At 36.3% G+C, this 17,837-nt stretch overlaps 1 protein-coding gene across 1 annotated transcript in view; it reads right to left on the reverse strand.

Annotated features, from left to right (window-relative positions):
• Positions 1–17,837, reverse strand: part of LOC145672476 (fatty acid synthase-like) — a 104,364-nt gene that overhangs the window by 70,651 nt on the left and 15,876 nt on the right. The window contains exons 3-6 of the mRNA XM_081741640.1: positions 14,812–14,964; positions 13,384–13,560; positions 9,960–10,160; positions 1,031–1,269 (exon numbers count right to left, since the gene is read on the reverse strand). Of these exons, the coding sequence (XP_081597766.1) occupies positions 1,031–1,269; positions 9,960–10,160; positions 13,384–13,560; positions 14,812–14,964 (770 nt within the window). The remainder of the gene's footprint in view (positions 1–1,030; positions 1,270–9,959; positions 10,161–13,383; positions 13,561–14,811; positions 14,965–17,837) is intronic.

Consider the following 17,837-nt stretch of genomic DNA (forward strand, 5'->3'; position numbering starts at 1 on the left):
GATGGTCTTGATAATTGAGGTAGAGTAGTGTTCCATTTGATTCACTTCCTCCCTCAATGTTTGAATCATTTTTTTTTTCATCTTCTTGTCGTAGGTCAAGTTACCTTTCTCATATTGTTATTATCTGACCTTGCAAGTTTTTCTTTTCCCTTTTTTTTCTCCCCTTTGTTTTTCGTCACACCTGAGTTACTATGATCCGTTTGATGAAATAAAGATTAGGCATAATGTTTGTTTCTTACTTAAGGAGTATGTCATATTAGATCTTCTGTATGTTGTACTCAATGTAAACTAATTGGATAAAGAGTTAATTCAATTGTACGCACGTATACACAGTTTACCGTGTATTTGTTTAAAGTTTAGTTCTCCATACAGTGTGTTTCTCCCAGACATATTTCCACGGGATTCACCAAACTTCATATAGTCAAAATATAAATAAATATCAATTCTGCTTATTACCAAGAACATGTTCTATTCTGATGAAACTCAACATTGTATGGCCACGATATGGAACTGCACCAGGACAAAGCTTCAAGTCACATGGTCAAAACATTGCTGTCCTTTTCCGACGTAAGCATATATAAGATGCTACAGGAATTTCTGTAAGAAGTTGCGTCCATGTGGCTAGATAGTAAAGGTGTCATCAACATATCTATAGAAATATGTGGGTGAATTCTAAAGGGTGGGAGAGGTTTATACGCTTCGCATAAACCTATTCTCCCGTGCGAAGCACAGGCATTTCAGCTACATGTTGATAAATTTGGACCGGTATGCTCCTCATATGCATAGACTTATCTGAGGTAGGTATACTTTAATATCGTACAGTTTCTTTTTGAATTTTTGCAACTGTTATGATTTTAGGCAGCTTCAGTTATTACACTCATACACATTCTTTCTAAATTTAGGAATATCATATTTTGATGTTTCGGCGCTAATCTGTGAAGCCAATATTTTCAAGAGATATTACAAGGCCAAACCGCCGAAATCGATCACTGGATTAAATTAAGTTAAGTGTTTACTAGCATATACATACCCTGGTTCCTGTTCCGTGTGCTTCAATATAATCTACAGTGGATGGATCAACACCACATTCATCGTACACTTCATCCAGCAGTTTCTTCTGTAGGTGTCTGGAGGGGAAATTTATTCCGTCGCTTTTAAACCCATCACAGTTTGTCTTCGTGTGTACTACGTGGCAATAAATTCTTCTGGCATCTTTAGATTTTTGGATAAATGCTGCAACACATGCTTCACTTCTTGCGTAGCCATTTGCTATTTTAAAACAAGATAGTATAAAAATGTTCTATAATGGTTTCTAATGTAAGATTCAAAATAATGCCTTATAATCTATCTATGAAATAAGACGTTACGCCACTAAAATGATTTGTAGTCAAGCACAGCAAAAGAATTGAGCACATAGGTACATTTCTCACCCAACTTAAGATTGAAAATAAACCATTGAAGAACCACCATATTCACAATTAGTGATTTTAACGAAAAATGATTAACCAACAAAATAAGTTTATTTTGAATTGCCACAAGTGTACAGGTCAAGTTTAAATTCACCATATTTTTGGAAAGTATACAGATAAAATTGAGCACTCAATCTAGAAGGTTACATTTATAGGGAAAAATGTAGAAAACAGAAATAAACATTAAGGTTGGTTTAAAGAGACAAGTTCTGCCGATAGATGACACCACAGTCTTCGTATCTCTCCCATGTATTTTTTGTCTTTCACGAAAATTCACGGTTTCTCTTACAAATTTCAACCTACAGACTTCAAATTTTTAGAAAAGGAACTTCATAACCTATCGAAGGCTATAGTCCGTGCCGATTTTTTATTTAGAATTTTCTTCATTGTTGAAATGGCTTGATTGTTGAAATGGATATCCAAACCTTTAACAATGGAACTGTTTCAACAATGAATAAAATTCTAAATAAAAAGTCAGCACGGATTGTTCCCTTTAATAGGTTATGAAGTTCCTTCTTTAGAAATTTGAAGTCTCTAGGTTGAAATTTATAGAAGAAATTGTAAATTTTCGTGAAAGGTAAAAAATACATGGGACAGATACGAAGACAGTAGTGACATCTATCGGCAAAACTTGTCCCTTTACACTAACCTTAAATGATAATAACAAAAATGAAATACAATTACGTGATGCCACATAGAACAATATGCAGCATCCATTACAACAGATCTACAAAAATTAAATTTCTTTTAGTAATTATTTCTATACTTTTAGGAGTAACATATATACCAATTAACATTAAATTACAACTATTTATTATCTTAGGTAAGGATTCTAAATGTCCCGATTTACCCGGAATAGCTCCGAATTTCCATATCTGTCATCCTTCCCAGGAATTATACGAAAATCCAAAAGTTTCGATTTCAGTGGTAATTCATCCTCTGAGGGGAAGTGAAAATTTCAAAACACATGAGATTAAAGTAGTACCGCAAAAATTACTATTAATCCGCGTTGAGGACGATCGGAGATTTTCCTCGAGCCACATCCTGAAATCATCACTCCCCGGTAGGGATGGTATCGAGACGAGACGAGACGAGACTTTGTACAGTCTCGGTCTCGTCTCGGTTGATAAATAACGGTCTCGGTCTCGGTCTCGTCTCGAGTAAAAAATCACCGTCTCGGTCTCGGTCTCGTCTCGGTCAACAGATGCTTGTCTCGATCTCGGTCTCGGTCTCGAGTACCAAGTCTCGGTCTCGTCTCGAAAGTCTCGAAAGTCTCGAAATAAATAATGTGAAATTAAAATAGTGAAAGTATTATTCTCGTACAGTCTGTCGTTTCCGCTTATTTTTTCCTTTCATTTTGACTTAGGGTTTTAGGGTGATATACCCACTGATCATTGAACCTGGAATATGCGCATGGAAAGCATTAGCACTAGCAAATTAGCTATGAAGAGGTACACCATACCATAATTCTAATAGAACCGATATTTCACTTTCAGCAATAGACTTTGTCTCATATAGCCTCAGAACTGCCTATACAATTAAACTCTATTAAATTAACTCCAGTACTATACAGTAGTTTATTTCCTTCCTCTGAATCAGAATTGTTCAATACCTCCTAACGGATAACGCAACACATAGCAGCACGAATGTATTTAATCGTACAAATATTGAAACTTTACAATTTCTCATTTATTATTCAATACATTCTGCTGTGACTGTCATTTTAAAAACAGAATATAACGTTCATTATCTTAACAAATAGGGTAAATTATTAATAGGGTAAATTATTACTACAATATACGTATTTTGTTTGAAATTGATGAAATGCTTTATTACCATTTAACATCTCCGTGTTTAATTGACACTTTATAACACGAATGTCCTGAACCTTGTGGTGGGAGCTACTACACTCATCTTTGCTACGTGAGGTCTCGAGTTGGATCACAAAACAAGTTAGATTCAAACCCCGATGTTTCGTATAATTCGCGTCTCATTTTAAGTGCATTCTGTTTCTTATACAAGTTCATAAGGTCGTAATGCATTACGTAAGCACATATCCAGTGCCGTAACATAGAATAATCTTATTCCTGAGCTCTCAACGGTGCATGCAATCTTTATTCGAGAAAACTAATTTTGCTTTCATTACATTGAAATTTTATATTTATTAAAAATTACTTGCGAAACATGGACATACATATTATATATGTATATAGGTAATTCGAATTATCTGTATCTATTTTTTTTTCTCACTCGCCAAAACAAGTGATTCTTAGGTTTCTAGTTTTCTTTTGTGTTAATTTTCGTAGTTTTGCTGCAACATGATGGATTGAATAGTCAAAAATACTTTCTTCGTTCTACGACTTTCATTAAATTTTGGATCCATTTTTACTCTACCTTACCTGGTAAAAGTTATATATATAGTCTTAGTTGAGGAACCAGTTTTTCGCTTCTGTAAAATTACGAAATTATGACTTGGTTTAGTTTACCTCCGAGGTTCAGATATAATAAAATCATCACTACCATCATAATCAACCATTATCAATCCATTGCTGGATGAAGTCTTTCCAAGTCTTCACAACTATCTAACTTGGGCAATTCTTTTCCAGGTTACTCCTCAGTGGCTCTTGATTTCGTCACACCTTCTTGTATGCGGGGGTTTCCTAGGCTGTTTTTGTCTTGTGGTGTCCAGTCTAGAATTGTTTTCGTCCGTCGATCATAATTTCTTCTTGCAATACGTCCAGCACATTTTCCAGCTCATATTAAATTATTTCATTAGCATCATCAGTATTCATTTCTATATATTTGGGCTACAAATAGTTCGAATTCACTACTTTCGGAGTACAGACACGCTATTTTTTAATCTTCGGATCTGGCAACACTGACTGAATGATTTAAATCAACATAATGTGAGAACCCCCATTTGGTCTAGCGGCTAGCACTCTTGATTTCGGTTCGCGTGGTCTCGAGTTCGCTTTCCGGTAGGGGTAAAGTTGAACGACCAAAGTGGTTCGGATTCCACTATAATTATTAGCTCCACGTCTCCTTTAGCCGCCCTAGCATAACTGTGGGACGTTAAACTAAAACAAAACAAAACAAAAGTGAACACTGTGTATTACTAACTGTATGTCCTTGAATAATTGCATATAGCTATATGGTGTGGGTCGAGTTTGATGTGATCGGTGGTCAAACTAATGCAAGTGAAATGTAATTAGTGTGTAATTAGAAATTTTAATTAAACACGGTCTTAATCTGAAGTGTACACCAGGCCTAAGGCTTACGGGGAACAACTAGTGTTACTGAAAATGTATCAGTTACATTTAATTTCAGTTACAATTTGCTTTTACACATATTGCTGGAGCATTAACATTATAAGTAGCCCAAAGACTATGAAAAACGTCTTCTCTTGAAAGCATTCTTGCACCATAAAACAAACTACGAGTAATTTTAAAATATCTTGCAGTTCATCTACGTTATTTGCACTATATTTAGAATAATATTTAGCAATTTATTTAAGAGGGCAACGCTGCTTAAAATAATGTAACTGACACTTGTTGTAATTAAAACCATCAAAAACTATTGTTGTAATGTTATAGAAGCAAAGGAAAGCAATAATCATTATAAAAATTTAATACAAATAGGGCCTACGTCATTTTAAGCAGTATAACAATCACTACCAATGTGTTTGGTATCTCTGAAACGATTTGAAATAACAGTTGTTGTAAATGGCGTTATAAGCATTTAAGTCTTTTGGAAGCATCTGCATGATGAGGCGTGATATGTCAGCGCGTTTTCGAAGTAAAGTCTTTAGAAACATTAAAATTTTTCGTTTCTTGTAACTTTGTTCCCTCATTCATTCGAAATATATTATACCATGATCACAGTATTTGACGCTAAGATACAGTTGATGCGCATTGCACCGTCCATGCCGTTTGTGTTATTAGATATTTCCAAAATGTTGATGTTAATGATACTGTGTTGTCCTTTGTTACACTAAATAATGTATGGGCTATTGTGGTTTTGTTAAATAACTAAATTAGAAATATGTAATACTTTACGTAGCGCAATTTGAGAAAATACAACTTTATTTTGCTTTTAGCAACATTGTTTATCTAGTGATATTGCAGAGTATGTAAGAGAATTTCCCAACTTGGTACAAAATTTCAGAATTTTTAATATATATATCGCAGATCATAGGGAGGGCTATAGGGACTATAGCCCCCCTTAACGCTCAGGTATACACTGGATAAAATGAGTTTCAATCCTACTTTCTTTACACTGGATAAAGCGGCAAACTATGGTTTAGCCCTTCCCTTGATCATATACTGGGTCCACGGATATATATATTTAATCTTTCCACGGAGATATCTCGAAAACGGTTGAACATAAATGAACCGAAGAAAAACTCAAATAGGAAATGCCATGGGGTACACCGATTGGTGTCGCGGCGCCTCCCGGAGCCACCCTTCATGGGGTACCAGGGTCAAGCTTTAAAATTTTAAATGGAAACATGGGGCGAGTAATACCTCGTTCCATAGATCTTTAAAAAGTAAAAAGCGATGTGGCAAAAGATTTTTCATATTGGTCACCGTATTCAAGATGGTCGCCATGACATGATGCCTGTATCTGATAAAACGTCCAGTACCACTAGCCCTCTAATATGAAAACAGTTGGAGATAAACGAACAGTCAGAAAGTGAAAGAGGAAAGGCATGGGGCGCGTCGAGTAATGTTCTCGCAGTGCTCCACGGCTGCCTTTCAAGGGGGCCAAACTTAGAAATTTTGAACCGAAATATGGGTCAAGTGATACGTTGTTGGATAAATTTTGAAACACTAAATAGTATTGTATCAAAAGATTTTTCATATTGGTCACCGTATTCAAAATGGCCGCCAAGACATGGTACCTGTATCAGATAAAACGTCCAGTACCACTAGCCCCCTAATATGAAAATAGTTGGAGATAAATGAACAGAATAAAACTCGTATAGGAAAGCACAGAGGGTATTTATCATTCCACGGCTCGAGTATAATGCAACGGAGAAAAAGATTATTAAAGTATAATTAACATGATGCAAAAGAGGAAATGATAGAAAATTATCTTTCCGATCTCTGTCCGTAAGTGGGTGAAGCGGTAATGAATGGTAAAATCTCAAATGAGAACCTCACTTTTATTTGCAATAGATATGGTTTGTCTGAAACACTTGTGTGTACAAATGACTGGTACTATAATGAATAAAAATAAAGTGAAATAAGGTGAAAAAATAAGGTGAAATTCAAGTTTAACAACATTTTGCCCGCCCCTTCGCCCCTGATAATTTAACGCAATGCGTGCAAGATTTTTGGGACATATCTGCATCAGTATGTACCGTTTCGTTACTAAGGATCACAACTGAAATTACCGTTGAAAGTTATTCGGAATGTAACTGTGGACATCTCAGTGAAACTCATATTCTATCACATGCAAGAAGACAGAAGGAAAACAAGCGAACCAATATCATGCAGACGACTGTTGAACAAAACCAACGTTTGTAAACATTGTTCTAAAATTGCATTGTTCGACAAATTGGTTTCGCATTTCAGTTAGTTCATTTTTCCATCAAACCATTGTCTGCAATCAAATGGAAAGTACCATTTAACAAGAATTTTACATACTTTATCCTATTACAGAGACATTTATCTCTTATTAAAACACATTTCAAATAACTTTGTTTCGTAGATACAATTTGCAAAAATTAAGGCTCTCATTTGCAATTTCACCGATCCTTCCCGCTTCACTCACTTACGGAGTGAGGTTAGGATAAATTTCTAGGAGTTAGATTTCTTCCTTTCCATTATGGCACTTTCACTCTAATCATCTTTTTGACTGTTGCAACATTCCCGAGATATAGAATGATAAATACCCTCTGTGATTTCCTATTCGAATATTTGTTCTGGTGTTTTCATATTAGTGATACTGGACGTTTTACCTGATGCAGGTACCATGTCTTGGTGGTCATTTTGAAAACGGTGTCCCATATGAACAATCTTTTACAACAGCACTATTCAGTTTTTAAAGATATGTTGAACGATGTATCACTCACCCCATGTTTCCATTTACAATTTTGAGGTTGCGCCCTGGGGCCCCATGATGGGTGGCCCTGGAAGCCTCCGCGACAATATCAATCGATGTGCCACATGACATTTTCTATTTGAGTTTTTGTTCGGTTCATTTATGTTCAACCGTTTTCATATTAGTGGTACTGCACGTTTTAACTGTATCTGATAGAGGCAACATGTCTTGTCGGCCATTTTGAATACAGTGCCCGATATGAAAGATCTTTTGCCACAACGCTTTTTAGTTTTTAAAGATCTATCGAACGAGGTACCACTCACTCCTTGCTTCCATTTAAAATTAAAGTTGAGCCCCGGGACCTATGCAGGGCGGACCTGGGTGGCACCGTGACCATATATATATATATATATATATATATATATATATATATATATATATACAGAGAGAGAGAGAGAGAGAATTCTATTTGCATCAGCAGTGGATTTAGTTTCTGGAGAGGCTTGAGGAACCAGTAAGAAACATTTGCGTTGTACGTGCAATGCAAAAAATTATCACAAATTTATTTCGGGAGGGGTTTGAGCCCGATAACCACCCCCTAAATACGCCAATGTACATCAGTCAACCGTTCTCATATTATCTAACACAGCAACGAAACAAATTTTGAGTGAAGGCAATTTTAGTATCTATCAATATCAATGTTCGAGACGGGACCGAGACTTTCGAGACTGACCTAAGTCTCGTCTCGGTCTCGTCTCGATTTATAGAGGTCTGTCTCGGTCTCGGTCTCGTCTCGGTATTTAAAAGTCCGTCTCGGTCTCGGTCTCGTCTCGGTATAAAAAAGTCCGTCTCGTCTCGGTCTCGTCTCGATAATTCGAGACGAGACCGAGACGAGACCGAGACTAGTCTCGGTCTCGGTACCATCCCTACTCCCCGGTTCCCCATCAAAAGTAAAACTTAAGTTAATATCGCTTATGCGACATTGAAACAACAGTCGCTTTTATTATTCATCGATACTCAATCGATAGGAATAGTCTACTCAGTGACGTAACAATAACTACGCCAGTCCGCCTAGGAAAATAAGTTTCTGGATCCCTAAAAATACAATAAAAGCTTAAAGAACTAAATGAGTAACGGTAGTTATGCTATAATACAGCAGATAATATGCAAGTGACTAATTTTTTTATTATTATTATTAGGCTATATTATCTCCAGGAATTATTTAAAACATCCATTATTACCCTATTTTTATATTGATTTAGAGTAGTGGTTCCCAACCTGTGTGTTCCGACATACTAATGTGAAACGCAGTCTCATAGAGTGTCACGAAATTTTAGAAATTAAAAAAAATCATGAAACATAGTTAAAATCAATCTTGAGACAAACTGTACCAATAAATGCCACAGAGATAGCAGCAATGCTGAATACTACATAGGTTCACTCTTACAGGAACTTACAGTCCTACACTGACATATATGCAAGAATTTATTTCAGGAAGAGTTCAAAGTTTTCTGGGGGAGTCCAAATTCAATACAAGGATATGTTATATTTAAATTTATAAAACCACCCCTAAAATTAGACTAATTTTACAGAAAAGTCGGGACTTCAGAAAGAAGATTCTGGACTCCCAGGACCCACCCATGTGTGTGACCCTGGTATTACACACTATTATATTATTAGTAATAAAAAAAAATCTAACGACTGTCGCTATTTCGTAGCAGGAGCGTCATTTCAGATTTTGCTTGGGGGGGCAAGACGGGGCAAGACCCCTTTATATAAGTAAAATTTCGCGTTTCTCACTGATTTACTACTATTCTATTGATAAAATTAAATAAATCTCAAGCTCAGGGGGAGCAATTGCCCCTCCCTGCCCCCTAAATGACGCCCCTGTTTCGTAGGCGTTCAGCGAAGTATGTTGTCAATCAAAACTGGTTGGGAACCACTGACTATTATTATTATTAGTAGTAGTAGTATTAGTATTTTGGGAATCAAAGGACACTATACATTTCTTCTTAAGAAAACTTGTTTGCAGGCTTGTAGTCCTATGTTCGTTGGTATAGGATTACAAGCGTATAAATATATATTGGTTAGTCGTATAAATATATATAGTGATTCTATGTTTGTTGGTTCTATGTTAATAATTTAGTTTTTGCATGCCTTCTTGAAGTACGTATATTGTAAAATATTTATTTAGCTACTATATACGTATATCACATCAAAATGGCTATAATGATGTATGATACCCACAATCTTGAATACTCATTAAAAGAAAGAAGAAAAAAAAGACTTCAGGTTTTAATATTACAATCTTCTGGTGTTATATGTATTTGCATATCTTTCTTATATCTTAGTGCAAATACATGTAATTCGGTTCTGAAACCATTTATGCTTTATTGTATGCGGTGGCAGTTGTAAAAAAAAAAAAAGTTATAAACTATAATATACCTTGTTCGTCGAAAGTTTTACACCGCCCATCCTGACTAAGTACTCCAAGAAGATTGAATCGATAACTTGTTTGTGGGAGAAGAGTTATATTACATCCAATGGCTATTGCAGCTTCACACTCGTCATTTTGAATAGCTTTCACAGCCAAGTGGAAAGCAGAGCTGCTCGAAGAACACGCCGAATCCACGGTCATACTTGGTCCTGTAAATAAATTATTATTATTAGTTTAGTATCCACCAGGAAAGTTCTCTGTGACGTCACCAACACTTGCTTCCAAGGTGAAGGCCGAAGCATACAGTTCCTGTAAAAATTCAGGATTTAGAATTTAAATTTCTGGGCTCTCGGCATCTTATGGTCATTTAGCCCGTCACGTTTTGAGGGATGACGTCCCTCGACGAGCACACTATCCGGGGAAAGGGAAGGAAGAAAGGATTGGGGAAGGAAGGAAACGGCCTGGGACCTATACGTTAGGTACCATCCCGGCATTTGCCTGGTGTGAATGAGGAAAACCCAGGAAAACCTCATTCAAGGTGGCTGGCCCGAAAAAGCTGTTACACTTTTTCGACCGAGTGACCCCACCGGGACCTGTAAATATTGTTCACAAAACTGTAAAAAGTGAGTATTACATTTAAAAAGATGGTAACAAAATGTTTTTTTAAACATCTTTATGTGTTCTAATAGTAATTCGATAGGTAAAATTGTTGTGCACTATTTTCTCAATTCTCAAAAACTGTAACGTGGCTTGATCAAGTGATCTGCTTAGGCTTTGGCTGGCAAAGTACACGACGAAGTTGCAGAATCGAATTTCGTTTGCTAAGGAAGAGGTATTTGTGTAACATAATAACATATTGACTTAAATTGTTGTGATCATTTATGATTTCCCCCATATACGTCTACCGTACAGAGCTCTCTATAATGGTTATATTGTTTACTTTCACATCTTTGGTGCGTGAGACTCAGCTCGACTCCCAGTGGGAATTCATACGGTTCGGATCGAAGGTCAAGCTCAGGGTTTATGTCTCATATAGCCTTGGTGCTGAAGAAAGTTTTCACTACTTCTGGTTGTGCAGTAGAAGAATAAGAACTGAGGTTAAATCTATTTTTGGAATTCTGAATCACACACACACACAAAAAAAAGTTTGTCGCCTCTTAATACCATTCTTACTCTATAGGAATCCATCTTGGAATCTGAATTGGTAGTAAAGTTCTAGCCCGGGGTGGCGGATCTAGCCCGGAAAAGGGGGTCTTCCCAATTTTTTGAGTGACAAATAATTTCAACACTTATTTATATATTTTTTGAAAGTTTATAGTAAACTTATAGTGTACCTAACATAGTCTGGGTTCTGGTAGGCACAGACACCCCAGTTTTTACTTTCTAGACCCGCCATTGCAAAAGCGGAATAAAATTGGAGATTAAATCTATTTTTGTGGTAAACAATTCATACATATATAGTAGAAAACTCCTTCTAGCTATTTTTTTGATTGTACTGATTAGAATTGAAATCAGAGGGGAAGAGATGAAACCTATTCTTCGGACGGTGAATCGATTAAAAAAAACAAAAAAAAACGAGCTTCTCATTATCTCTTTTCACTCCGGTACTTTTTATACAAAGAACTCTCATATTTTACGCATACCATAGTTAGAAAGTCTATAAAGTGTACTAGTTACTCATTTCGCTTATTAAAAAAATGGTTTATTCTATCACCTAACGTCCTATTCTTGTTTGTCTTGTGCGCTAGAAAATGGGCTTTTGGCCAGCAGGTAAATTAAGCAGCCCACAATGAGCGGGTTCAGCGGACGATGGTTCAAACGTAATATTCCAAATACTACTCAAATTCTATTCCTGTCTACCTTGCTATTGGTACTCAATGAAACTAAATTGTCTCCATTTTTAAACTATCTGAATGGTTTTCCAATAATGATTATATATATATTAGATCGGTATGAATGAAATGTCCGCCTCATGTGTCATTTTCAAAGACTAAAAAAAAAAAAAAAAAAAAAAACTACAGTGCCTGGCTAAGTGAAATAGTCGCTGCCTATAATCCCACAGTTTTACTATAGCTCAGCTAGCGATTAGGAACGGTGGCGAAATAAGTCTATGACACTAAGAAGTCCTCAACCTGGTGTTGCACCATTCAGTCATGAGGAAACGTCTTCCCTCCCAAGAACTCATCAAGATACCGGAAGAAGTGGTACTCCGAGGGAGAGGTATCAATAGTATACTTTAGGTAAGGAGGAGTTTCATACTGTTAACTTATGGGAGTTTGCGCCATGCTTTGAGTGGTATGTGGGCATCAATTGTCATGCAACACGAGAATGTCTGTTGACTATTGTTGGATGCTTGGGGGCAAGTTTGGGCTGCATTTCATGGAGTTCAGGACTAACGATCCACAGTAATGGTTTTGCTTAAACGGAGAAACTTGATAAGTTTACCAATACCGGCGAAAACAACTTCTCGGAGGGTTTTGGAAACCGTCTACCCCCACCGAAGCCGCGAAATTTCCGCAGCGGATCATATGTCCTATCGTGCTCAATATGAATTCCAAGTATTTTCGTAATACTACGTTTCAACCCCAATGTGTTTAAGTTTCCCGCCGGAGAAAAACTGAAATGGTCGCTAGTCCTAACCATTTACAGCTGTCGTGGAAGACCCATTTTTCATCCAAAATGACTGTCTTATGAACGCAGGAAACTTTACCGGTTATTCCGTACACTCAGAGAACTGCACACTTCCAGACGACAATTCTTATTGATTTTTGTCAACTCATAGGTCATCCATGAGTCCAACTTTTTCACCTAAACGATTGCATGAAATGCCGAACGACAATGGAGAGTGAATGCCTAATTTGTTTGCAATGATACGAACACTTTTCCAAGGGTCTGTCTCCAAGGCGTTCCTGAGGAACTCATTTGAAAATAATCGTTGGTCGATGCGTACGAAGTTCATTTCGCAGTGTTGTGATAAGAATGAAATTTGACAACAGCTATGAATGGTTCGTTTATTCGCCACTCTTGATTCAAATGCATCGTTAGTGTTATTTTATGGCTTAATATGAAGAGGGAACCCACTATGAATTCGTAAAAAAATCACAATTGTACGTTCTCTATGATGCACTTTCATAATACTCTATTCAGCAATGCACTGCTTCCTGACAGTCTTCTCTGAGTACACAATCTTGTTTGCTGGACACGTACTGAGTTTGTGACGATAGATGTGTAATCACTGTGTTGTGTTGCTGAGGCGAGTTTCCCACCAGACGTCAGGCTGGACATTTCATTCGCACCAGCCTAAGATTATATGAATCCTTAGGAGCAAAAGAGTATGCATAAGTGAAGCAAACAGTAGATTTTAAAAACAAAAGTTTTGAATCTTATACCAAAAAAATGCTTATGTACCACGCATTGTACAGAAATACATACCAGTAAATCCAAATATGAAAGAAATTCTGTTGGCCAACATCGAGTTGGATGAACCAACAAGATCTATGCCCATAGGTTCCAAGTCATCGTTAAATATTCTGCTAGTTAGAGCTTCTGCAAAACAGCACCCAGAAAACACTCCTATCTTTGAGCCTCTCAAACTCGTTGGATTGAATCCTTAAGAATAAAAATAAAACAATTAACATATTAATACGTACGTTTTTTATGGTGAATTACTACATAATTACTTTCTTTTTAAATAAACATTCAAATAGGGTTATTTAGGTCAGATAAAATAATATACTCACTAGTAACTAGTAACGTAAATACTCTAATTTATTGGGAAACATTCATTAAAATACTGTATAAGTATGTAAAAACTGCTGATTCTATGTTTCCAATCATGCACAACTTAACTGGAAGTAAAATGTGACCAAAGCAAACACTTGTATGATACAAACCTCTGTTACAGTTACAGCAATATGTTATTGCTTTCAGTATGGTGCCATTTAAGGCTGCGTATATAAATCTCAAAAAATTAAAGGAGGTTCAGATGAATTTAATTAAAAATTAAGGTCTGTGCCTAATTAAAAATTTAGAAAACAGTAAAAGTGAAAGGAAGAATCTTATTAGTTGTTAGAAGGTATCTCCTGCTATCTTCCGATATATATATATATCATCACCAGTTCTTTTACATACCATATTGTAGCAACAGAATAGTTAATGAGTGTTTAATATTGTTTCGGTGACTACTTAAAGAACATCTTACCTTCTCTAAACTGCCATATTCACAACCTCACATTTTAAATGTCTCCCATATAGTAATGTAATGTTTAATTTAACTGTTAATTAATGTCGATGAGCATCAGTGCTAGTAAGCGAAGAAGGGTGCTTGTTGGTGTATCACCATCTGCAATTTTAATACTGATGCTATTTGTCTTTAGATTCAACCCATATACAGTTTGTAAAATATTCAGCCCGGTCCACACCGTATATATAGTCTATATACCATCTTACATAAACGGTTACTTTTTTTTAAAAAAAAGCCACTAACAGAACCATTCTTGTACAAATTTTCTAATATTTTTTTGGTCGTAGGACCAATACGTTACGAGATTTTCTCTTAATTTTTTTTTTCTTTAACTTTGACCCGTTATAAAATTTTTAGCAGAGTTAAAAAAAATCAACATTCTGGGAATTTTTCCCCGGAGAAGCTATTTTTTAAAGTCTAAATTGACTGTACTAATTAGCCGTGTGACCAAATCAAATCAATAAAAACAGAGCTTTACGCGACAAATGAACACATCTCCGTTTTCCTTCATATTAATTTCTCCTTCCCTTCCATCCCTGAATAAGTAAAGACATTAATAACTTAAATAAGCCTTGGATTTTACAAAGGAAAGTCAAGAGTATATATATTTACATTACCTGCGTCTACGATCGTCTCGAACACTACCTCATGAAGTATTCGTAATTGTGGATCATATCTATTTGCGTAGTTGAGAGAAAGGCCAAAGAATGGTGCATCAAACTTTTCAATGTTATTCATCTTTCCTGTTCTTTGGGGTATATCTGGATTTGCTGGAAGACAAAAAATAATAATGTCTTAATAATCCATAACAGATATTTAGAGACGAAACTTTTTCGCATCAATTTTTGATATTTTCTAGCATTAATTATCACATTTGTTTGCATTTATGTCGTATTTACTTCTTTAAATGCAGCACAAGTTAAAAAAAAAACATATGGTACTTGTAAACAATATATTTTTGGTAGTAAGGTGTATCTAATACAAAAATGAGCATATACCTTGATTAGGTGCACATTCTAGCTAACTTATTCACTGAAATATAGAAATTATTGCAAACTTTTAAACACTTTCTCTATCCTCATCCTTAGTTAAAGGATAATATGCAGCAAGACATTACCAATTCTTTTTTAAAGTTTGTTTTCCTGTCAATAATAATCTTATTATACTTGAAAAAGAATCTCTCGCCATCAACACTCGAAACTGGCGGCCATATTGAGTGTAACGAGCTGACAGCAAATAACCTGTGGATAACTTATAAACTGTTTAACAATGATACAATGTCAACTTCCTTATTCTCCTCACTGTTGAGAACTTCAATAACCTTACTTTTAAATTGACCGTAAGCAACCAACAGATCATGAACATTTTTTACCAGCGGCGTAGCATAAGGGAACGCCTGTACGCCCGGCATTCCCTGTTAAAAAAGTACGTATTTCATTATATATAAATTGTTTGCTTGTAATTATCACAAACTAGCAGCGTTCACCCCGCTTCGCTGCGGTCACCCCGGAACGCAATAAACTTTGTTACTTAGATAATTTTTACTTTTTCGCTTTCAAATTGCAGTAAATGTTAACATTATAGCGCCTGTCATTTATGTTAACCCGCCGAGTGACACGGTCATGCGGGTTGCATATAAATACGTTTATTTTTACCTATGATGAACTAACAAAGGATTTGTACGTTATGGACACTTGAATGGTCAATTATCTGAAGACACTGGTAATTAAAAATTAAAGTGATATGATAAAAACCATCTAGGGTCCAAATCCTAATAACCCCCCAAAAATAAAAGAAATTGGTTCAGCCGTATTAGCGTGATGAGGGAACAAAGGATTTGTACGTTCTCTTTTATAATATAGATATTTCCACTACAATCTTCTGAATGCGCTCTCTCGCTTTACTTTGACAAGCGGAACCTACGCATGCGCGTCACTCAAATGCACATTCATTCTTTCCTCTTGTATGCTATGTTCCTTGGGCATCCAGGCCTACTACAAGCATCGGGGTTTTCGTCTGCTTTCTGTCGAATGCGCATGCTCAACTACTTGCTTTCTCACCCCTCTTCACCCCTCGCAACTCTACATTTTGCTTCAGATATAAGCTGGCATATTCTCAAGTATTTCCAACTCTATCTATTTTGAACTAAGCTATACAGAACGTACGAGAGAGAACTGCAAGGAAATAGAACAAAACAGAAATGGCCTTTTTGAAGCACGTCGGTTATGTAAATAATAGTATAAAAAGAGTTATGCCTTAGTCCTAATTAAATGCATCGTAATGGTAATCGTAATTAAATGCAAACTTTTAATCTTCATCACAAATACATAGTATGCCCAGTGGCGTAGCAAGAAACTCTAAGGGAGCTCACACACAAGCATAGATATAAAGCATTATATAGAATCACGGTCACCGATCTGGTAGGCCAAGAGAGCCAGCACTCCCCGCTCCTCGCAAAGATTGCTTGGACCCTTCAAGTCTGGATATCTGACAGCAAAATAGGCATACAGAAACAGGACCCCTGAGTTGTTTTAAGTGCTTTCTACATCTTCAAATGATATACGTATACACTGAATTCCGGACTCAAGATGACAAATTTCTAGAGGCTACATTATATATATATATATATATAACGAGATTGAGGGGTGGTATGTGAAGAAAGAGAAAGAAGCTTCCCACGAAAAAGAAATGAAGGGAACTAACTATACTGAAAACAATGTTCATTCAACAATGGGGCAAGTTTTCTCGTCACAACGGTAGTGGCAAGAAGGAGCTGAGATAATTGCTTGTTAGCTTCTAACGTAATCCACGCATTTGCTTCTGTATGCCCCACTAGGCCACCAATTAGGGTGGCCTGGCCCCGTATTTTTTTTATAATCCCTTATTTCCTCGGTATCATATATTTCCCTCGTATTGCTGATTGCAGCAGTATTGTATCGCACAAGTGACTAACTTTGGCATCCCCATTTCGGAATATCACGCTACGCTACTGTTTTTTTTACCACAAAGCACAGTCAACGATTTAAGCATCATTTCAGTTTTGTTGATATCTACGTCTTTATAAATGAAAAAGTTTCTGGATCAAATAACTTGCACAGTTTTTCGTAAACTCCACACAGAAATGATCGTCACTTGCTTGCGTATAATTTTTCAGCTTCATCAACATTTTTGACACGCAGGTTTTCAACTTCACTATAAGTTCAGCCTGGTTAGAAGCACTACCTTTCTAATTAACTCTGCAGTAGCAGACTAAAACTTTTCCTGCCTGAGCAAACTCTAATTTGTTTCGCAAGCTTTTCGTTTTCCCGACAATAAGATGAGCATGAAGATCCGAACTGGCGTTAATGACGCACAAAGAGGCGTTGAAAATCCCAGAAAGTCTCATCACTCCATGTAAGTTTACAGATATTTTTATGGAAAACTTAATTTAGCGTCGTGTATGTTTTCGGTTAAGTGCAACGATTGAGAAGTTTAATCACATTGGAAATGTGCTTTTTAGTTATTATTAGCAAGAATTCCACTTTTTTCGTTTTTATTCCCATTTTTCATAAGTAATGCCGAATTTCCCTTCCCCCCCCCCCAAAAAAAAATGCTATAATATAAACGTGATTTCTGGCTCTGAAACGGAAAGTTTGAGGTTTTC

The sequence above is a fragment of the Thermobia domestica genome, chromosome 2 (assembly GCF_964235325.1).
Source record: "Thermobia domestica chromosome 2, izTheDome1.hap1.1, whole genome shotgun sequence".
NCBI lineage: Eukaryota > Metazoa > Arthropoda > Insecta > Zygentoma > Lepismatidae > Thermobia > Thermobia domestica.